Below are 24,212 nucleotides of genomic sequence, written 5' to 3' on the forward strand. Positions count from 1 at the left end.
GATTTTAACCTGGCTTGTTGTTATGCTAATAAAGATGTGTCACGGAGGTGGCACGTTTTCTTTTCTTTTTGCACCAAAATTGCTAGATTGCTCAACAGAGTAATTTCATCCCAAACAGTGCGTTGTACGGTTTGAAAATTGAGAAAAGGGACATTACAATGTCAAAATCTGCTTACCGTATTGGCCCGAATATAAGACGATGTTTTTTTCCAGAAATTCCATCCTCAAAAGTGGGGTGGTGTTATAATCGCGGACTTACGGTAGATGGTCAATACACATCCGCGCCGCTAGATGGAGCCAAAGTATCACTGAGCAGAGAGCGAGTGGAGCGATGAAATGAGATCAAATGATCTGATGAAAAATGGCGGATCATCTGGAACAAAGGGGCTGAACGCTGGACAACTGAGCAAACAACAGAGGAGAAGTTATGATACCAACTTTAAACTGATGGTGATCAACGCAGCAGAGTCATCAACCAACTGCCAAGCCGCCAGGAGGTCTGGTGGAGCAGAGCCTCGTTCTTATTGGAGAGCGCAGAAAAAACGCCTACAGATGCTAACGCTATGAGAAAAGCTTTCCGTGGTCCTGAGAGCGACGCTTCAGAGAGACTGATAGAAGGGAGAGTGAATACGTCTCTGAAAGACGGACAGACGGAATGTCCACCACCAGAGCCTGATTCAGCTGAAGGACCTGGACAGTTATTTACATCATTTATGCAGTTTGGACCCCTTGAGGCTTCTTGTTTGTTGCTTATTGTTTCTTATTTTGAGAAAGAGAATATATTTTGTCATTTTATATCTCGTGAAATGTTATCTCAGTTGTGAGTTTTTGAGTTTATAATAATTGTATAATAAAAAGTTGTTTTATGAGTGACCTTACTGTCTTCAGCATTTTTTTTTTTTTCACAAAATGATCTTTGAAAAATAGGGATCGTGTTATAATCGGAGTTGTCTTATATTCGGGCCAATACGGTATTTTGCTTGCCAAAGTTGACTCATGCCTCCATTATTGTATATGGATCGATATTTTGCCTCAAAATGATTTAATTTAACACAGCAGAGTCTGATTTACAACATTTGAGCAAAACCAATACTTTATACCACTTAAAAAATGAGTAAAGGGACATTACAATGTCAAAATCAGCTTTTTTTGCTTGCTAAAAGCTGATTCCGCGGACCGGAAATCAATTTCTGGCAGAAATCAAGTTTTGGCACAACACCGGCGAGAGCTCTCAAAGTGAAGCACACGTGGTTTACCCAGAGGAACTAATACCTAAAGGAGGAGCCACATCTGTGGTTTGGAAGTTTTTTGGCTTTGAAAGGTCGGATGTGGACCAAACAACTATCTTTTGCAAATGCTGTCGAGCAGAAGTGATAGCCGACGGTGCTAACACTTGCAATTAGCTTCACCACCTTAGCCGAAAACACGTTTAAGAGTAGCAGGAATGTCATAAACTAAGATCCACGCCCTCCACATCCACAGCTCAGTCTGCGAGTAGCAGTTAAGACGTCCATTCAAGATGCGTTCACTAAAGGGACTGACTATGAGAAAAAAAAACAAAAAAAACAAGCGGCAGGTCGAGATAACAATCGCAATCACGCAGTCTGGACATGAAAAAAAAAAAACATGATACAGTCCTCATGACAGTAAAATGGGCTATTTAAAGCCAATCAACTGCAGTAATTATTTTCTTATTAGAAGAAAATGTGTGTAACAACACCCTTGCATGAAAAAAAAAAATACCGTCAAATACCCTGAAACCGGTATGAATTTAAAATATTTTGATATAAAATAATTTGATATGAAATTTTTGCCATACCGCCCAGCCCTACTGGCGAGGCCCTCATCTTCCCCTTACATTAGGTGATGGAGTTGATCACAGGGGACCAGAGGGAACCAGATTCAGCTGATTAATCATTTGAACCTTTTAGGTTCCAGGACTTCTAAAAACGTCCACTGAGCGTCCTGGCACTTCTCCAAGCTCCAACAACGCAGCGCTGCGCTCAGCAGCGTCTCTTTGAATCCTTCAAACAGCTGCTTATCAGAGCACATCAGCCTTCACAGGGCCCAGCCACCTTCACTCCTTCACCCTGCAGACTCCATTACCCATACTGCCCTGGGCTTCATGCCTGCTTCAAGCTGCCTGCAGTAAACATGGCCGTCCAGCCACAGCGTGTGGAACCGGAGCTCTTCAGCTCAGAACATACCAGGAGAACTCTGCCACGCTCTCCTGGCTCCAAGCTCCAACAAGAAGAGAAGCAGAGTTCATCTGGACTGACGGGACACGAGCAAACCTTCATGTTATCAAGCAGCACAGAGCTGGAGGACAGCAGCTGAGGACGGTCCACAAGCAGTGGACACTTGTTAGAAGGAAGAGAAACTGCTGCTGTGATGAGAACAAATGACTGAATGTTGAGGAGGCTGAACTGACTGCTGAGCAGCAGGAAACAGTCCTGAGAGAAACGCTCCAAAGCCACTGAGAGAAACTGTCATGAAGGAGGCAAAACCTGGAAAATACTGCAGTTGATCTAGTTTTCTGAGGACACAGATGTTTTCTGTCCAGGGAGAATTTAGAGCAGCTCTCAGAGGAAACCAACTCAGAACTGAACACATTCAAGAAGAGCTTTGATTCAAACAAACTCTCAGTAAATTCTGTTGTTTGGAAGTCATGAGGGGAATATAGAGACTCTAAAGTTCTGACAGAAGGTGTAGAACACGGCTGCACGATTAACCGATACCTCATCAAAACTGAGGTTTTAACTGCTGCGGTAACCAAACCGCACAGGGCTGAGGTTTTTCCGCGGCATTTGAGTGACAGACCTATCCGCCAATCAAAACGTCCGAGTCTCGCATTCCGGTCCACCGACCAATCAGAAATGACAACAGGAAGCAAGTATGTCTGCACTGCACTGCTGCAGCTAACTAGCATCAGGTTGCTAACAACAAACCCTGCAGTGTGCTCTGCGGTGTCGTGAGGAGCAAAAAGTTTTCAGTGCGACTCGATCACGGTGTGAAAATGGTTGAGATGACAACAGAAGAGGGAGCGGAGCAGCTGGGATTAAAAAAGAATCGTAGTTCAGTCGTTTGGACTTTGGGTTTGAAGAAACCGACGTGGAGCCAGATGTAGATTGTGTCGCTGTGCAGCAGCCAGATCGGAGGAAACACGTCTAATTTGTACCAACACCTGACGACTCACCGCTACACATTACAGAAACGTCGACAAGTCGTAGGTTATTCTCGCTCTCCCCCGATCGCCCCACAGCTCAGCCTTCATCCAGCATGTGATGCTCTCATCTCGCTCCATGAAAACATGAAGCGCAGCCCAAGAATGAGAGGGAAGATGACCCAGAGTAGGATTACTAAACTGATCCTGACCTAAAAATATTACAGCAATAAGGATGAATTTTTTTTACCCTTCATCTGTAGAGGCTGGCGAGTTTTTTTTTTTTCTTTTTTGCGAGTTGAAGTTGGTTTCACAGTGGTGCCTATTTGCGGTTCTGGTTTTTAATTTCCATTTATTTCACGTTGAAAACTGTTGTCTAAGTAATTTTCTGTGAACCATGCAATCAAGACCAGTATTGAATTACAATTTTGACAGCATTGGGTTTTTATTATTTTGTTATTTCATTAAAACAACGTGATGCAGACAGGCATGGTCTCGCTGCCGCTGCCTGAAACTTTGTCAATTTAGTTTACATTAGGTCATTTTATGTGTCAACTTGAGCAAGACCATGTAAAAGTAACAAGAATTTTTTTCAACCATAATTTCAGCCGTTTTCTGCATTTGAAAGAATAAAATGTGAAAATCGCAAATCGAATCGCAATCGCATTATTGGTCAGAAAAATCGCAATTAGGTTTTTGTCAAAATCGTGCAGCCCCAGTGTAGAAGCAGACAGAGCTCCAGAAATCAACAAGAAGATCTGCTGGAAACCTCCCATCAAACATGCTGAATCCTAAACATCCACCAGTCTTCAGTCCTCAGCAGAGCAGAATCCTTCCTGAACAGCAAAGCTCTCCAGATGAGATCTGGTTCCCTGATACTGTCGTACTGGAACCACTGCCTGGAGGTTTGGAGCAGCAGCTCCACATCCTCACTGCAGAACAGAGCCGTCAGGAGGATCCATGAAGCAGCTTTCAGGACCACACTAATGTCTTCCTTCTGGCTGGTGGAGCACTGAAACTCCCCGATGGAGGAGAATTCCCAGCAGAGAGAGAAGCAGCAGTGAGCAGCAGAGTCCTACCTGAGCTCCACAGCAGCAGCAGCAGCAGCAGCTTCAGCTCCATGTCCAGCCAGACCACGTCTCTCTGAGTCTCTCTGAGTCTCTCTGAGTCTCTCTGAGTCTCTCTGAGTCTCTCCACCTCTGTCTCTGGATATGTCTCCGAGTTGCGCAACTTTTGTGACTGTGTTGAGCAAGAAGTGATTTCCTGAGAAACAGACTTGTATAATCAGATCAGATTAGAGGCTGCTGTCACGTCAGGAGGTGGTTGTGTTTCCATGACAGAATTAGAGATCTTCTCTCAGATTAAAGCAGTCTGATTTATCTCAATATATCATCTGCAGGCTGAAAACTGACATTCAAACACCTCAATAATATGTTTGCTTCTTCACTCTTTATGTCCTCAAACAGGATTTCAATCAGTAAATTCCAGTCAGGCTGGATCAATCAGTAGAACCTTTCTCCAGCTGGAAGATCCAGAAGCTCCCAGCTTCATGCAGAAACACTGCAGGATGGATTTAGTCCTGATCTCTGATGATCAGCGTCAGCAAAGGCCGACTGATGGATGAGAGAGAACCACATGGTGTCTGATGGTCCTGTGTTCCGAAAATACATTCAATGTACATGACAGTGAAATATATTCAGTGTTTTAAGTGGCTCAAAAAAGGTGCTGGGACTCTCTTTTGCATAAGTCAATCGTTAAATAAAATCTATTACGAAGTGCAGGTATGACTCGTCCTGAAACAAACTTGCCTCTTGATTCAATGATGATCCTTCAAATCACTGCTACAAACTCATTTTCCCCCACTGGGCTGCAACAACAACGTTTGTTTAACTTTACTGAACAGGTAAAGGAGCAGGAAGAGCTATTTGAAGGGTTAAAATTCGGCTGAGCAGATCTGAGACCAAGACTATGATTGTGTGGGACGATGTGGGACACCAACGCATTCTTGACGTATCGAGTCCAAAATAACATTAAATAAAACCCTCCATGCTCCCCCTGCCCCTCATCTTACAGCATTCCAGAGCCTTGCTGTGGGGGGTGTGCTGCCAGTGGCAGCTGGTGGTGAATGTATTTGGTGAGGCGCCTCATCGTCCTTCAGTTTCAGCCAATCCTGTGAGAGTTAACTTAAATACAGAACGTTCATTCCCCACATAGTGATGGAGACTCTGGCAGGAGCCTCAAGCTGCAGCAGCAAACCGCTGGTTGGTTCAGTTTGATTTATATTCATCAGCAGTCGCTGGAATCACTGCCAGAAACTGCCACACACTGTTTGGCAGATTATTGATAGAAAATGAAGCAAATGCACTGTTGGTTTATTATTTAGAGTTTTTGTCTGTTTCCTGGTGCCGGGGGAGGAGGCCCCCTTTGCCCCCGGCCCCCTCTCTTCTACAGCCTCCACTGCATGCTGCACCGTGTGCTGAACGCTGGCTCTTTCAGCTGCTGTTCCCTCCTCTGGGTTTGAATCTTCTTTGGGTTCCAGCAGGAACATGTCCAGAGAACAGGAAGCCTCCTTCTGAAACACGGTTCTTGTGAGTCTCACATTCTGTGTGTGAAACGGAAAAACGACTTCGGCAAACTTCAGTGAAACTGTCAGCCTGACCTTCCACTGAGTTGATCCAGAGAGAGAGTTCCAGGCTCTGTTGGAGCTGCATTTCCTTCTGTTCCCTCCATTCTCTCTGTTCTGCATTAGTTTGCTGCTGGTTCTCCTCTGAGGTTCCGTCCGTCCTCCGTCCCGGTTGATGGACTAGACCACACAGTGCGGCCCGAACCGCCGCCTGATCCCAGGACTCTCTGTATGATCAGATTATAAAACATGCATCTGACGCTTTATGAGCCTCAATCTTAATGTGGGACGTCATCTGGACTTGAGGGACGTGAAAAGTAACGGAAGAGCGAAACTGTCCCGCACAAAGCCCAGCGTCTGGTCCCCTGAATTAAACACTCTGGTGAGCGCACCGGGACGCTCTTGGTGTTTGGAGAAGTGCCAGGATGGTCAGTTGATGTTTTCAGAAGCCTCAGAACTCTGTACCGGCCCGCTTAAACCACTGGATATATTGACTATATATGTCAGTGAATAGTTGGGGGTCGGGGTCTGAATGGAGGAAACGGGTCCAGCCAATCAGGGAGAGAATACCAGGCTGCTGATGAGGGAGAGGACAGTCCGGCTCCTCCAGAGTTCTGGAGACAAAGAACAAAGAACTGAACATGTTCTTTAAGGAGCATCTCTCCTCCTGAGAGCAGCTGAGAGCATCCATCAGTCCATCTTTCTTTACAGAGAACTTCTCATGTTCAGAAAAACCAACGAAAAGTGCGAAACAGTAAAATCATTTATAAAAACAAAACCACACCTTTAGTTTCTCTCTCTCTCTCTCACACACACACACACACACACACACACACACTCCCGGTTTGTTTCATACAAAAGGGAGCCATGGCACTGAGCATCATGGGAAACTCCACCACTGGGGCCGCCCACGCCGGGAGACGTCAAAGGTCAGGACTGTTGGGGCTCCGACACCCGACCCCTAATCTCACCAGACCAAGGGAACCCCACACCAAGGTGTGGAGCCCCCCAGGCCAGCCGGGACCGGAGGACCAGCGTACAGCAACCCCATAGTGGACCAGATCCAACTCCCAGAGTGAAGGCGCCCCCCCCCCCCCAGGAAACACTGGAGTTAAAAACTTAAAAGGGTGAGAGACACAAAGTTGATGTAAAATAAGATTAACTAGTAAAACTATGAAATAAAACAGATTAAAATTACATAAATAATGATGAAAATAAGAGGAATGTAAAGGGTCAGCTAAAAGCCTGATTAAAAAGGTGTGTGTTCAACCTCCCTTTAAAAATATCAATAGTCTCTCTGATCACTCCTCACTCCACAGGATCAATCACTCTGACCACTCCACAGGATCAATCACTGATCACTCCACACTCCACAGGATCAATCACTGATCACTCCTCACTCCACAGGATCAATCACTCTGATCACTCCTCACTCCACAGGATCAATCACTCTGATCACTCCACAGGATCAATCACTCTGATCACTCCTCACTCCACAGGATCAATCGCTCTGATCACTCCACAGGATCAATCACTCTGATCACTCCTCACTCCACAGGATCAATCGCTCTGATCACTCCACAGGATCAATCACTCTGATCACTCCTCACTCCACAGGATCAATCACTCTGATCACTCCTCACTCCACAAAATCAATCACTCTGATCACTCCTCACTCTACAGGATCAATCACTGATCACTCCACAGGATCAATCACTCTGATCACTCCACAGGATCAGTCACTCTGATCACTCCACAGGATCAATCACTCTGATCACTCCTCACTCCCCAGGACCATCAGGCACCATGTCTTTTTCACACATCCATCAGTCGGGCCTTTGCTGACGTTGATCATCAGAGATCAGGAGTGAATCCATCCTGTAGTGTCGGGAGAGACCGATACCGAGTTTTTTAGTCCCGATGCTGATGCCGATTTTTTCCCATCACACTTAGCCGATGGCCGATTATGAACTGCCGATTTTCTTGAGCCAATATTTGGGCCCAATCCTGCTTTTGTTCCCTCAATTTACATCAAAAATGACACAATAATAACAAATATTACAGGTCTCAAGCTTAAAATAAGAAAGATTTATTGAACAGTAAAAATATAAAAACAGCTTTGTTGAACTTTAGCAACATACTTTTAACCCTGCATGTGCACTTCAGGGTCTTCTGGAAACACAGAGCTGCCCGTGGATGCCTGTCTGTAAATCTGTAAAGTCTGTAAATCAAACAAATCCACGAATCCATGCGTGTATCGGCCCATACCAATACACGTAAAAAAAAAAAAAGAAACTCAAATATCGGCCGGCCGATGTATCAGTCTGTCAGTGTTCCTGCATGAAGCTGGGAGCTTCTGGATCTTCCAGCTGGAGAAAGGTTCTACTGATTGATCCAGCCTGACTGGAATTTACTGATTGAAATCCTGTTTGAGAACATGAAGAATGAAGAAATACAAACATGATGAGGTGTTGTAAACATCAGTTTTCAGCCTGTAGATGATACAGAGACAAATCAGACTGCTTTAATCTGAGAGGAGATCTCCGATTCTGTCATGGAAACACGACCACCTCCTGACGTGACAGCAGCCTCCTATCAGATCTGATTATACAAGTCCGTTTCTCAGGAAATCTCTTCTTGCTCAACATGGTGAAAAAAAGTTTCTCAACCTGGACAAATATCCAGAGTTAAAACTCCAACAAACATATAAAAGTTAAACAAAATCCAAGATTGGAAAAAAATGAAGATATAAATCTGACAGTAAATAAAGTGTCAATAAATAAATAAAATGTCCGATGAAAATAAAATACAGACACTTATAATCAGGTGAAAATAAGTGTCAAAATTAATCAAAATTAATGAGGGAAGAAATATATTTTGAAAAAAATCACCAAATAAATAAATGGACTGAGGTGAAAATGACAAAATAAATATATGTTTTCAGTCACATTTTATAGGCTTTGTCATGAAAAAAAAAATTCATTTTGTATCACTTATCAGCACATAAATTTATATATTGACCCATTTTTATATTTCTGGATTGATTATTGTGGTAGTTTCGGTCCTCCATAGTTTGATAAACCTCCAACATAAATCAGACTGTTTTAAACTGAAACTCCACTAAGTTTGGATTGATTCTTTCAAATTTAATTTACAGAGAAATGTAAAAACTATCTGAAGAAAATTTCTCATCATTATTCGGAAAAATTGAACAAGACCATGAAAAATGGAGAATAACTCATTTGATATTGGGAGGTAAAATTCATGGTATTTCTGTGCTGCTCTTGGCTTTAAAGCCAGTTTCAGCGTTGATTTCGGGCCAGTTAAAGGCTGGACTTTAAACTAGTTCCAGTTGGATTCACAGTCCGATCAGTGTCGAGATCCTCAGAATTCATCTCATGAAGTGAAAATCAGAGAGAAAGTGGTTCAGTGACTGGAGTTCAAAAAGCACAAATATTTAGTGGCAGCCAGTTATTTTTAACAGTAGTTATTGTCAAGCACAACAAGTAAACACTGTCAAACACTTTTTCACAAGCGTTTCATGCTTGGTTTCTATTTGGATTCAAACTGAAAACTGTGTAGAGATCGACCTCACCTCAGGCCTCTGAATGGATTCAAGTCATCATCAATGAGTCGTGGAGCGGAAAAATCACTTTAATGGATCAGTTATTCTCAATGATCACTGCTCTGTCGGCTGTGGAATCTTTCTTTTGGGTTCAAAATCGCTTAACTGAGAACAACAAACATAATAACATTGAAGGAAAAGTAATTCAGATATTTTCATAGAGCATAAAAACAAGAGAAATCCCTAAATCTGTCTCAGCATGATCACCGCCTCCATAAATAAAACTAAAATGGTTATTTCTATATTATCAAGCCTGGGAGCAGGAACACATTCAATCGTGAAGCAAGTGGAAACATTTCAAAAAGGAAATAAATGGAGGACATTTATGGGAAAAAAAACAAACTTGTCAAAACATCTGCTGACAGCATGAAATATGAAGATTTAAAGAAAAACATTTTGTCTTCACAGTGAAACAATTCTGCCACAATGTGGAAACAGAGTCGACTGTCTTTAGTCTGAGAGGATTAAAACAAGAAAAACACTTTAAGAAGGTCAAATCAGGAGTATTGCTGTTGTAATATAATCAATAGTTCCTGATTCTCTTTATCATTAATCAATAAACTGATTCCCTCCTTCTCAGTGTGAATTGGCGTTTCAGGGGCGTTTGTTTTCCTCTCTGCTCCCGCAGGAGCGGGCGGGGTGGAGACTTCATGACACACACACACCTGCAGACATTCACACGTCTCCTTTAGAAATGGACTCAGTGTGACGCTGCCGGTGTGTAAAGGTGTTCAGAAAGGTTGGTGGATATTGGGAGGGCGGGGTCGGTTGGGTGGAGTCACCCCCAATTTCCACCGGAGGCGTAGCGGAGTGCCAGGTCTTGCTCCTAAACTCAATGCACACCAGCAGCGCAGTGCAGCGCCGTCCGGATGGGGAGGGCTCTCGTGCTCTCGATATCACATGAACAACATGATATAAACAGGAAAAAAAACACACCTCATTTCACTTCTGCAAGGTGGCTCTGCTCGTCCAGCCACATGAGAGTGAAACTGCTTGCAGCAGGTCCTGCAGCGTTCGGTTTCTGAGTCCACTCTGATAACTGAAATATGCATCTGGAAGACAAATTATGTCGTGATCAGTAAAACAAAATTTAATAAAAATATATGGTGACTCAGTTTTCTTGGCTTTCTAGCAGGAAGACTGCATGATTAAGTGAGCACTACCACGTACACAAGACAACTTCGACATGTTGTTAATATGCCCCGGACAGAATCATTTCTATCCAAGCGCTGTTTGCAAACGGCAGTGAAAGCCTTCTGATGTAAAGACAATCTCATAGACAAATATAAATAATACACACAGTGCTTTTGTGCTTTCAGAGGCTAATAAAATTACCGTGGTTAGCGCTAGCCACCGTTAGCCTAACTACCATTACGCTACAAATCACAGTAAAGTGGAAACTCTCTTCTTTTAACTATAAGTTCACGGGGCAATGTATAGTGTGCAACGTCACGTTCTACTGAATAAAGGCAATTTTTGTTTTTGTGTAACGAAAAGGTGTCGCTTGATATTTACTCACCTTTCCGTCTCCACACAATGAGAAATACATGCCTCCGGTGTTTTCTTTTCCATTTTTTTAATGCTTCGTATCAACTTCCGGTCCTGAGAGTGGAGGTCTGCAGCCAGATTGTCGTGGCTTTTAGGGGGCCCCGCCAGGTGCAAATTGTGTGCAAAAAAGCTTTTTTTTCGGTGTGCATGGATGGGGTGGGGGCCCGATGAAAGTCTTGCTTGGAGCCCCCAAGGACCCTTGCCCCACCACTGTACCTGACCCATGTTCATATTATTAGGGACCGAGCCCCGGAGGGCAAGGTCTCTATTGTTATTCGTTCGTTTATTGTCGTCGTTCTATATTATTAGGGACCGAGCCCCGGAGGGCAAGGTGGCCGCAGGCCACCTTGCCCGTAGGGCAAGGTCTCTATTGTTATTCGTGTGTTTCTCGTTCTCGTTCTCGTTCTCGTTCTTCTTCTTCATTAGGGACCGAGCCCCGGAGGGCAAGGTGGCCGCAGGCCACCTTGCCCGTAGGGCAAGGTCTCTATTGTTATTCGTTCGTTTCTTATTAGGGACCGAGCCCCGGAGGGCAAGGTCTCTATTGTTATTCGTTCGTTTGTCGTTCTCCTCTATTATTATTAGGGACCGAGCCCCGGAGGGCATGGTGGCCGCAGGCCACCATGCCCGTAGGGCAAGGTCTCTATTGTATTTCGTTCGTTTCTTCTTATTAGGGACCGAGCCCGAGGGCGAGGTGGCCTCAACTGAGGCCACCTTGCCTGAGGGCAAGGCCTCTATTGTTCTTCGTTCGTTTTTTCTTATTATTATTATTATTATTATTATTATTATTATTATACTCCTGGCGTCTTTAAATGCAATTTTGACCCCCTAAACATGCACGAAAACTCACCAAAGTTGGCAGGCACATCCAGACTCGAAAAAAATTTTATACAATAAAAAAATTAACCCCGTCTGCTCTCTAGCGCCACCTACAAACTAGCACCTTCAACTAGCACAACCGAGACACAAGAAATTCTGCACCCCTGTCAAGTAGGAATGTCGTAGAGAGATGAAACCAATTGCTGTCATGTTCACCTCATTAAGATCTAAAAATCATCCATTGACACCCTTGACCTAAATCCAACAGGAAGTCCGCCAATTACCTTTCAAAGTAAAAGCTTCACGCAGCTGTTTTACAACACCATTTATTGTAGAGATGTCAGAGTAGTGCGCTCTGATAGAGGAGAAGTGTCTCTACAAAGGATGTGATCAACTTTTTCAAAAGTCACACGGTTTGGATTTTATTAGCCCTTCAAAATAAAACTCACATTTTTGAAAAAAGGGTCGCCATGGCCAATAGGAATGTTGTAGAGAGATCAAACCAATTATTCACACATTCGTCTCGTCGAGGTCTACAAATCTCTCATTGACAAAAAAGACCTAAATCCAACAGGAAGTCCACTATTTCCCTTTCAAAGTAAAAAATCACTCCTCATTTAAAAATTATCTCCTCCGAGACCGTTTGTTGTAGAGACATCAGAGTGGCGCCAAATAATAGAGGACAAGTTTCTCTTTCGACGATGTTCAAAACTTTTTCAAAAGTCTCATGGTGTGGATGCTGTTAACCCTTAAAGCTAAAAGTCTTAAAATCCACATGAAACACTACAATGGTCACTACTGCCCAAAGAAAAGCTGGAGAGAGATAAAACCAATGGTCATGCGTTAGTCTCACAGAGATCTAAAAATGACCAATTGACACCGAAAACCAAAATCCAACAGGAAGTCCATTATTTCCCTTTCAAAATAAAAGTCACATTTTTAATAAAGCGGTCGCTACTGCCTGTAGGAATGTCGTAGAGAGATCAAACCAATTGCTCATATGTTTGTCTTATCAAGATCTAAAAATCATCCATTGACATGCATTACCTAAATCCTACAGGAAGTCCGCTATTTCCCTTTCAAAGTAAAAATCACTTCTCATTTAAAAATTATCTGGTCCGAGACCGTTTGTCGTAGAGACATCAAAGTAATGCGGCCTGATAGAGGAGAAGTTTCTCTACAAAAGATGTGAACAACTTTTTCAAAAGTCACACAATGTGGATTTTATCAGCCCTTCAAAATAAAAGTACCATTTTTCAAGAAATGGTCGCTACGGCCCACAGGAATGTCGTAGAGAGATAAAACCAATTGTTCACGCGTTCGTCTCGGTGAGATCTAAAAATCTCCCATTGACACCATTCACCTAAATCCAACAGGAAGTCCGCTATTTCGCCTTTCAAAGTAAAAATCACTCCTCATTTAAAAATTATCTCCTCCGAGACCGCTTGTCGTAGAGACATCAGAGTGGCGCCAAATAATAGAGGACAAGTTTCTCTTTCGACGATGTTCAAAACTTTTTCAAAAGTCTCACGGTGTGGATGCTGTTAACCCTTAAAGTTTGAAGTCTGAAAACGCACTTGCAACACTACAATGGACAGTGCGACCCGCACGAATGTCGCAGAGAAATAAAATCAACATGGATGAGTTCGTCTCATCGAGCTCTACAATTTACCAAGACACATACCTATACCTAAATCCAACAGGAAGTCCGTTATTTCCTGTCAAATCAAATGTGCCTCAAAACACTTTTCACTCAAAAACCACTAATATGGACTGTTTCACCCTTCACAGTGTCGTACAGAGAAAAGAAACATATGCACGCGTTCATCTCATCGAGATCTACAACTTACTCACTCGTACCCATGACCTAAATCAAACAGGAAGTCCGTCATTCACACTTTTATTGTACATTTTTGCTCAAAAACTCTCTCCTTCTTCACCAATTAAGGCTTCCATGGTCAAAATTATAAGTCTGACTGCTCTGAAAACTTGACAGATGTAAAGACAACTAAAATGCCTATCAAACTTGAGGGTGTTTTTTTCATTTTGGGCAACGGGAATGCCTATAACCAGCTGTTTTTACCAAAGAGAAACTGTGTGTCTGCCGAGTCACACTCTAACATCATGTGACCTACTTAAGCCATATATGGGCATAGCAGCTGCTCTGGGACCTGCTGTAAAACATTCTGCATGTTGTACCTGCTTTCCACAGTAGATGGCGCACCGTGACCACAAATCACACATGACTGAAGCAGCACTTCCCCTGCAGCAGCAAGCCACTGAGGAAGCAACACTTGAAACACATTGGAATGATCTAAACAGCTGTCACCCTGCAGAAATATCACCTGACACACACTATACACCTGAAATCAGTCTTTAAGTTGGTGGATAAATGATGGATGGATGGATACGTGGATGCACAGACAGACAATGGGATGTATGGAATAACGCTACTCTGACACTCAAATGGATATATTGGTGTTCGTGAAAGCAAAGAACACATGACTATCAAAATAAAAGCCTCACACCCCTTCAAGATAAGTCACGTTTGCAAAAAATGACATTTTTAACAAAGCATGTTCATAATTTCAGGTTCAACAGGTTTTTTTTCTTTTCTTTTTTACTTATCTTTGAATTTTCTTTTTGTTCTGATGGATTTATTTCTCAGTTTTATATCCCATTGTAGTTTTTATTCTGCTGTGCAGCACTTTGGAAGCATCTGTTGGTTAAATGTGCTATAGAAATACAGTGGATTTGTTAGTGGAATCACTTACTTCTCTGTCGGAGTGATGGCTGAGTGGTAGAGCATCACAACACAACCTCATTCAACTCAGATCACTTTGAAATTATCTTAAACACATTCAAAATGTTTTATTCCCCAGTTAGACTAAATGAACATCTTGAACATCAGAGAACATCAACATTCCGGTCCAGCTGTGAATAGAGGGAAACATCTGTCTTTGTCAGGAACAAGTACAGAAAGGAAGAGTATCTCTGGAGAATGGTTAACTCAAACTTTTCTCAGTGAAGTAGCAGAACTGTAAGCTGACCTGCGCTCCAGAGGAAACTCATTGATTTATAGACAGACAACATTTTACAATCAACACTAAACACTTTATTGATCATCACAGGTTAGCTCGTCAGTGACTCATCAAAAAACTAACACAAATTGTGACTTAGATTACATTAACTTCATTATAAATTGAAATTTCACTTGAAAATTATTAAGAGGTAATCAGTTATCAAATGTATTTACAGTCAGAAAATAATCACCCACACATCTAAAAAATCTTGTGCTGAAAATGTCAGTATATTAAAACTTTATACAATCCATGGCCAGGAAATAATGCTCTCTGGCAACATCAAAGTAGTGGTGTGTCCTCCACAGCGCCCATGTCCAGGAAATAACATCCACCAGGAACATCAAAGTGGTAGTGTGCCCTCCACAGTGTCATCAGCTGAACACAGCAGCATCTTCAACCAGAAGATTGACCTGGAGAGAACAAAGCAAACAGAATCCTGTAGTAAACACCTTCACTGATTCCCCATTCAGGAGATTCAATGACACAGATTAGAGACACGCAAGAGGAGAATAACAGAGGAGAGTGTCTGTTTGGCTGCTCAGATATGACCAATGTTTAAAATTTGATGAAAACACCTCAGATTCACATTTCCTTGTCACTCCACCATCGTTATCTCAGAGACTCCATCAACACAGAGCTCAGAGCACCAGTGATCATCATTGGCGTTTTCTTTTAAACTGGCATGACTGAGACTGTCGGGCAGACGGACGGGGGAGGGGGGGTGAAGGTAGTAGAGTTCTAGGATAACAGGTCTTGTCCAGACAATGTCACCTGTTCAGACTTTACTCTACTGGGGGGGGGGGGGGGGGGGGGGGGGGGGGGGGGGGGGGGCAGAGAGACAGAAAGAACACAGCAACATTTGTACAAACATCATAAACACTGATCTAGAGTCTAACTACCTACATTTCAGGCCAGTTAAAAGAACATTGTCTCCAATAACGTATTTACAGTTCAGCTGTTCTACTGACACTCTTCCTGATGTGTTCATTCAGAACATGTTGGAGATGAAAATAAATGTATCATCAGTGAATGACTGTAAAGCCCTTAAAAGAATGGAGTTCAATGACATTTTACATATTAAACCTCAGTGAAGACTGATGAACTTAATCAATACATCAGGAAGAAATGAAGACAAAGTGCATCACAGAGCACAGCTAGGACTGGTAAACAGAGATTGACATCTGGAACCAGGGAACCTGCAGCTGGAGACACATCTGGAACCACACAGCACAAAGTACAACACAGAGTCAAGTCCAGAACCACACTTGGAACCAAAGTTACACCTACAACCACAAAGACCAGGTCCAGGACCACAGAGCCACACCTGGAACAACACAAACAGAACCACAGAGAGACACCAAAAAACTCAGGCAGTACAGAGCCATGATTCCACTGACATTAATCAATACATGATTTCATTGATCAAACTACATTCTCCACAGGTTCAACCTGTAACTTGTCAATAAGTTAAATATCAAAATATCTACAAGACCATCTTGTAATTCATACACAATAACTCATTTCATATCATGCAATAACAAACTTGTGAAAAACCTTCAATAAATACACATGAGAAATAACAGGATTTGGAGTGGCAGATAAAGTGCTTTAACGGAAAACCCTCAACAGCAGCAGCGCCGCACTACGACTCAGTTCTCTCTATCAACCAGCTGATCAACAACAAACAGCAACACTTGCTTCGGCCCACTGCCACGTAGCTCAGTTTGACTCAATCAGTCCAAGTCGTCCTCAAACATCCCCTCAACGTCCTCAAACTCCACATCATCCAGCTCAAACCACCTGTCCAGCTCCTCCAGCTGCCCGTGGTCACCTCTAGCTCTGAAACTACACAGAATTCCTTCATGATCACTGAAGTACGTGGGCATCACTGCACATTCCACAGCAAACTGTCTGCTTCTCACATAAACGTGATCAATCAGAGTCCCCTTCTCTGTGCTCGCTTGTGTCACCAGCTGATCAAATCCTTTGCTTCCCATTAATTTGCAAATTGACGACCCCGTTAAAATGTTCTCATTGAAATCTCCCATGACTACAATGGTGTCACTGATTGGATTAAGCCAACGCAGCAACCGCTGCAGGTTCTGCTTGAAGAGGGAATTTGGGTAACGTGGTGGACGATAAATTACTGCCATCACTATGTTGAATTTGTTCCACAGGCACACCAAACACTCCAGATCCAAATCGGGTGCCTGCAGGATGTCACAGTCCGAATCTGCTGGCCTGTACAAACCAACTCCACCATGTTCTAAAGCCTGCAGCTCTAACAGTTTGGGGTGACTGCTGCTGTAACACAGAGCACGAGGGCGGCTGTGGAAGGAGTAGCCGTCAATCTGGACGCCGTCCAGTGAGGAATGTGCAGTGAGCCACGTCTCTGTGACAGCAATGCAGGTAGGCTGCAAATGCTGTGTGCAGGACACCAAATCCACCAGGTGGCGACTTAAATTTTGAACGTTCATTAGATACACTGACAGAGTGGGTGTGTCTAATGAAGGTCGTGGCTGCTCAATCAAAAATGGAGGCATCATGTCCAGGGCCTCCTTGATGGTGTCCTTGCAGTAAATGGACTTCTCTTTAAAGTTCATGATGGTCAGTCCAGACAAATCCTTCACACGACTCAGGGCTACGTAGGCCTGGCCAGGTGCAAACACCTTCTCTAAACACACCACGGCCCGGTCCACCGTCAGGCCCTGCACCTTGTGGACGGTACACGCCCAGGCCAACTTCAGAGGGAACTGACGACGCAAACCTCCACGCTTGGTGGCCTTCTCCTCCACCGGATCGATGGCAGTAGAGAGCCGGCAGGCCACTGCAGCATGTGAGCGCTTCTTCCTCCTCTGGGAGCCAATTTTCTCATCGTCAAATTTGACATAAACTGTCTGAGGAAAGCTGTCACCCTGTCTCAACTGGATATGAGTGACTGTGCCACATGCTCCGTTGACCAGACCGTCTTCCACGTCCACGTTCTTACACAGCATCACACGGGCATCCGGACCCACATTCAGAGTCTCCTCTAAGGATGTGTCCAACGCCGCACTGTGATGCCCCGCCATCAACTCCAGCTTCCCCGTGCTCCTGTTGTTCATGAAGTCCTGAGCTTCAATGGTCACAGGATCAGGACACGTCCGACACAGCTGCTTCAAGTTGTGCTCATTCACTTTACGGTTGGTGGGGAAAATGTGCAAGGCTGAGCTCTCCTCGCCCGTCTCACAGCTCTTCAGGATGTGGACGTCACTCTCTAACATGGGGGTGTCTCTGGAACGCACTCTCAACCTGTTGAGCAACTCGGCAAACACGCTGTCCTTCTGCCTCACCACCGTGGTCAGCTGCACCACACTGAAGTGGCACCACAGGTCCACACCCACCTGACTGCTGTAAAGAGGCTTCCCTTTAACGGGAGGCAACTGATAAAAGTCTCCCACAGCGATCACACTGACGTTACCAAACGGGGAAAAGTCTCCAGTCTGCTTGATCTGCCTCAAGCGGCCATGGACATATGCCAACAGAAGGTGATCCACCATACTGATCTCATCAATCACTAGAATTTGGAGGTGACGGAATTTAGCTCGCAGAGAGTTTAGTTTATCTTCACCCAGAGGGATGTAAGGTAAACTACACTGTTTGCCGATGCTCAATGTGTGGTGAATTGTTGCTGCGTTTAAATTGTACGCAGCTATTCCTGTTGGAGCTGTTAACAAAACACAGATCTCGTCTGGTTGATCACAAAGTGTTGACAGCAGCCTCCCTGCCTCGTACTGGATGGCCCTGATTAAATGCGTTTTCCCCGACCCCGCCCCGCCCGTCAGAAAGACATGCAGAGGCGGTGGGTTTTCACCCCTCACCTTCTGCAGACACCACTGTCTCACCTGGTAAAAAACAGCCTGCTGTGTCTCATTCAGAGACCGAACTAGAGCTAAGCCCTCAGCACGAGACAACACCAGCCTGTTTCTCTCTAACTGGGCCACCTGTCGGCCACGTTCCTGCAGATCTGGAACGTTCTCCAGACCCTCCACCAACTGCTCACCTGCTATCTCTGTTGCCTGTTGCTCTCTCAACTCTTCAGCACACTCGTCGCGTTCCAGCTCCTGTTCAGGACACAGGTCCCCCCAAGCGTCTTCCTCAAGGCCGTGGACATGGTGTGCGATCTCCTCAGCACGCTCCAGGTTCTCAGGATCGATCTCAAACTGGGCCCTGTTCTCATCCACCACCACCTTGACTCTATGAACGGAGCCGTCGCCAAACGTCACCTCACCGTCGTTATAGAACTGTTCAAAGAGCTGGAAGCCCTCGGGCTTCAGCTCTGAGTCACTTCTATAAGGAAGGAACAACTGCAGCACACCCTGAAAATAAGCCTCCCGTTGTTTGTCCAAATTGAAGCGCATGTAGCGGACAACTGCAAACTGAGATCGTGTTCTCCTCAAGATGAAGCCCAGTTTGTTCTTCAACTCGATTCTGTTTGGTGAAATTTCATTCCTGGTGAGAACACGATACTCCGAGGCAAACGTGGCAATACACATGTTGTCAAACACACCACCATCAGGCCTGTTCCTGTACCTGTCCACTATGCTCGTCATCCACATGTCATCTGAGCTCAGATCATGTGATGACGCCCTCTCCTTCAGGACATGGAGGGGTAAACTCATCCTCACGATGTTGTCCCCTGTTGGAACAAACACCACCTTCCTGGAACACTCCTTCAGGTGCATGTTGGTTAGCCTATACACCGCCTCCTGGGCACAAACGTCCCTGTTGTGTAAATATACACTGCCCAGCTTCTTCAGGGCTTCTCGAGCAGAGAGGTTTCCTTCTTTGGATGCTTCTTTTTGGGCGTTGTTCAATAGTAGGCCAATTTCTCTCTCTGCTTTCGTAATATATGAAATGATGTAAACAATTACGGCGTAGGCGTCGGTGACAAAGCTAAGGTCCATGTTAGCGTTCCAGCACTTCAACAACTTCTTGCTATACTGGTTTACCCACACCTCCTTCAAGCCTCTCCTATAAACAACCTTGGTCTTCTTCTCCAACCTCCTGTAGGCCGTTTCAAAGATATCCTGGTTGATGTGTCGACTGGCAAACAACTCCTCTACACTATCAAATGGCTCCTCCTCCCTGATAGCTTTGCTCACAGATGCCAAAATCTCCTTTGCGACCTCCTTCTTCATCGGGTTATCCTTCTCAAAGCACTTACAGACCAGCTTGTTCTCTGAATCAAGATTCTTCTGGGCCTCCTTCAGCTTCTGTTTGTCACAGCGACATTCCTTCATCTTACAAAGGAATGTACGCGTAGTAGCAGGTTTTGGAAAATGGAAACGACACGTCGTCTTGTTCTTCCGACAAGACTTTGAGTGTCGTTTGGAATGTGTTTGAACTGACGACACAATGTCCAATAATGTATCGTCGTCTGAGGGCAGCTCGCACGTCACAAACTGATCAATAAAGTCGACCACCTCCTCATCTGTGTTCTGGTCAATTTTAGGAGCGCCCTCGATCCAGAACAAGCAGTGAACATGAGGAGAACCGCGCTGCTGAAACTCAACACGGTAGAAGTGATCGATGATTCTGCCAATTGGCTCAGAAGGAGACATGAGAACCTCTTTCAGAAAACAATGCCACCTGTAATCAAACATCCTGGCCGCAGTCACTGGATTACGCCGCAACAACTCACACCTGTCTGCCCACTCCAAATCCTCCACCGTCTGCACTCTGCCTTCCTGTTTCAGGATGCTGGTCAGAAGGTTCTGCCAGCGCAGATCTGCAGACGAGAACGAACAGAACCACGTAGGGATGCCTAACTGACGGACACAGGCAAAGATGTCCTTCTGCACAGACTGCCAGAACGCAGGAGTCCCTCTAATAGGCTTCAGGAATCGGAAACCCTCGTCAAACTGTAGCAGCTGCTTCAGAGACTCCTCGTCCTGCAACATACTCTGGCTAATCTGTGCAGAGCCCTGATCACCTTTTCCCTTACGCAGTGCAACAGAAACACTAGACACCACCCTGTCCATCTCAGACATGAACTGAGCAAAAAAGATATATTCAACATTCTGCGAAAAACGGCCATCGGCGTGCATGATCCGGTTATTAAAATAACGTGACAATGTCAAAGCATGATTCCGCTCATGATGGAAGGTCTTCTGTCCTAAAGGAAACAACACGGGGAAACACTTAGCTTCGTTTGAATTATCAGAAAGCATCCGGACTGGACTGTTCCCCTCTGCAGGCGCTACATTGACTATGTCCTCAAAATACTGGTCTAGAGCCTCCTGACCAATATCAACAGGCATAAGACAAGTGTCCTGAAACATGCAGTGTTGCTGTCTGTCATGTAACATTTCATCTTGAATTATGTCTGCTGATTCCTCCTCAACAACATGAACAACTGCAGGCCTTTTCTGAACCTCACCATGTTCCTGATGAGCAGCCTCGCCCTCTACAACAACCTGATCATCAACCTTCTCCTTCACTGCCTCATCCTCACTGCCTGACTCATCCTCTTCCTGTTCCTCATCTTCCTGCCTGTTAAACTCATTGACCCAGTCCTCATTGAACTCAATGTCTTTATAATAAACATTAGTTCTCTTTAAATAGTCTAACGCCTGCCTGACACGTAGAGTATCCACAAACTGGTACTCATAGTGTCCCTTGTAGGTCAACTTCCTCTTCAGCTTGACCTGTAAGAGAGAGCCTTCCATACTTGACCGCGGCAACACATTGGTGGTCTGAACAATGTTGGCTGGAACACAGGTGACCGGTCCATGTACTCCATTCTGCCCTCCTTTAGGCAGTGCCAACATCTTCATGAACGGAATATGCAACGCGATCAGGTGCTGCTCTAAACTATGCAAGCATCCCAGTTCAGGTGGAATGGGATCAAGCTGCAGGTCATTGATCCAGCACTCAGCTGGAGTCTCACCTTTACTGATCTTAGAATGGCAGGTGTAGCAAATCCAAAGGTGTCCTCTGGAAGGAACCAGCTGACAGGGCTCAGCACACTCCTCACTACAACGATGCAAATAATTTTCACTGATGCACCTGTTCGCTACACGAGCCGATTCTGACCTGGAACTATAAGCTTCCCTCTGACAACTCAGCACCTGATGCCTGAACAGCAACCGATGGCAAACGCAACAAACAAAGTCTGGACCGTCTTTAACCTTCTCTACAAAATGATCCATAACAAAACCAAAATCAACAGACTTGTCCTTTATCTGCTTCCTACTCAACTCTACACGGGCAATGACTTGCTGTCTGTGTTCTACACTGTCATGATACTTCCTTCTAGTTATGGCTCTTTTGTTCTCCCTATGATGCATATCGTTCCTATATTTATTACAACTACTCTCTTTCACCCTCTCTCTGTGTTGGATGTCATCGCTATATTTCTGAATGCTCAGTTCTTTCACCCTCTCTCTGTGTTGGATGTCATCGCTATATTTCTGAATGCTCAGTTCTTTCACCCTCTCTCTGTGTTGGATGTCATCTCTATATTTCTGAATGCTCAGTTCTTTCACCCTCTCTCTGTGTTGGATGTCATCGCTATATTTCTGAATGCTCAGTTCTTTCACCCTCTCTCTGTGTTGGATGTCATCGCTATATTTCTGAATGCTCAGTTCTTTCACCCTCTCTCTGTGTTGGATGTCATCGCTATATTTCTGAATGCTCAGTTCTTTCACCCTCTCTCTGTGTTGGATGTCATCGCTATATTTCTGAATGCTCAGTTCTTTCACCCTCTCTCTGTGTTGGATGTCATCGCTATATTTCTGAATGCTCAGTTCTTTCACCCTCTCTCTGTGTTGGATGTCATCTCTATATTTCTGAATGCTCAGTTCTTTCACCCTCTCTCTGTGTTGGATGTCATCGCTATATTTCTGAATGCTCAGTTCTTTCACCCTCTCTCTGTGTTGGATGTCATCGCTATATTTCTGAATGCTCAGTTCTTTCACCCTCTCTCTGTGTTGGATGTCATCGCTATATTTCTGAATGCTCAGTGCTTTCACTCTCTCCCTGTGTGAAACATTGTGAAAATATTTTTTTACACTTCTACATATTTCCCTCTCCTTCAACACCTGATTTTTATATCTCTTCCTGTGACTTTCCCTATTTTTTACCCTTTGCAACACACTGGTTTTCTCCTGTCTCCATCTTTTCTGTCTAAGATACTTTGTATCCAATAGCCTACCACTGGTTCTAAAATCACCAACACTATTTACATTCTCATCAGAAACAACACTTGCATCACCTTCACATCCTGGTCTGTCTGTGTCCAAAACTACAGCCTTCACCATCCTCGACCTCATGCTGTAACCAGTCACCTCACTCACTTTACAGTACCCATAACAGCTGTCCAGTCCAGGCTCACAAACACAGACAACATTCTCAAAATGAGTCCCACCAATATTCTCTAAATAAATACACTGCGGCGACAACTGCTTCCTGCTACAACTGTACTTCAACCAGCGTCCACTGGTGAAAGTACACACACTAACTCCTAACCAGTCAGCTGTAACCTGAATTTCCACCTCTGTGGCCCAACTACCCACAAACCTCATCCTAGACTGCTGAATGTACTGGGAGACAGAGGAGAACTCGGATCTCAACAAGCCCTGGTACTGAGATGCCTCTTTCTCCAGCTGTTTACAGACAGCAAGTCTGATCTTACGATGGTGCTTCTGAGAGCCACTCACAGCCTGAGAGATGGCTCTGAAGAAGCAGTTCCCATCAGCCACTACCTTCTCCTTCCTGCAAGGAACACCCAGTGAACCACCCTGGCTGAACGCAGAAGCACTGACCCGCTCAAAGTCAACATCAAACCTGCTGCACAAAGTCTGACAAACATCAACATCAAGAGGACAGAAGACCAACTCCTCGGTCCTCACAGCAGCTACAAACTCCACATCAGTGTTGAGCTCAGGAGCATCATAGCGCTTTGATTTATTTGACAAACGAGTGTAACAAGAAGTCTTACACCTCCTGCCATCACTAACAGTTGCTTCTGCAGCTGAACCACTGCTCACCTCACTGGCAAAAGTCTGAACAAAAACTCCCGACAGTGCTGGACTGGCAGCAACATTACTCTCAAAGACACAAGTGTCTACAGGAGCCTGAATTACAGTCCTGCACTCAGTGACCTCAGGGGACTCTGGTGGTGGAGCAGAACTCATCTCAGTGACGTGACTCTCCACAGAAACTTCAGACAGTGCTGGACTGGCAGTAACACCACTCTCAAAGACACAAGTACCGACAGGAGCCTCAGCCACAGTCCTGGACTCAGTGACCTCAGGGGACTCTGGTGGTGGAGAAGAACTCATCACAGTGACGTGACTCTCCACAGAAACT

The 24,212-nt window shown here is 44.6% G+C and overlaps 2 protein-coding genes across 2 annotated transcripts in view; both read right to left on the reverse strand.

The window, feature by feature from the left end:
- LOC115385806 (scavenger receptor cysteine-rich type 1 protein M130-like) overlaps positions 1-11,184 on the reverse strand; it is a 48,076-nt gene extending 36,892 nt beyond the window's left edge. The window contains exons 1-2 of the mRNA XM_030087882.1: positions 11,181-11,184; positions 4,243-4,257 (exon numbers count right to left, since the gene is read on the reverse strand). Coding sequence (XP_029943742.1) covers positions 4,243-4,257; positions 11,181-11,184 — 19 coding nt within the window. The remainder of the gene's footprint in view (positions 1-4,242; positions 4,258-11,180) is intronic.
- A 3,306-nt stretch (positions 11,185-14,490) lies between these two features.
- Positions 14,491-22,189, reverse strand: LOC115385797 (uncharacterized; the record flags this gene model as incomplete). Its single annotated transcript, XM_030087875.1, has 2 exons — positions 17,907-22,189; positions 14,491-14,494 (listed from the first exon to the last, which is right to left on the reverse strand). Coding segments are annotated over exons 1-2 (4,287 nt in total), but the record flags the coding sequence as incomplete, so codon positions are not given.
- Between the last annotated feature and the right edge of the window lie 2,023 nt (positions 22,190-24,212).

This window comes from Salarias fasciatus, unplaced genomic scaffold (assembly GCF_902148845.1).
Source record: "Salarias fasciatus unplaced genomic scaffold, fSalaFa1.1, whole genome shotgun sequence".
NCBI lineage: Eukaryota > Metazoa > Chordata > Actinopteri > Blenniiformes > Blenniidae > Salarias > Salarias fasciatus.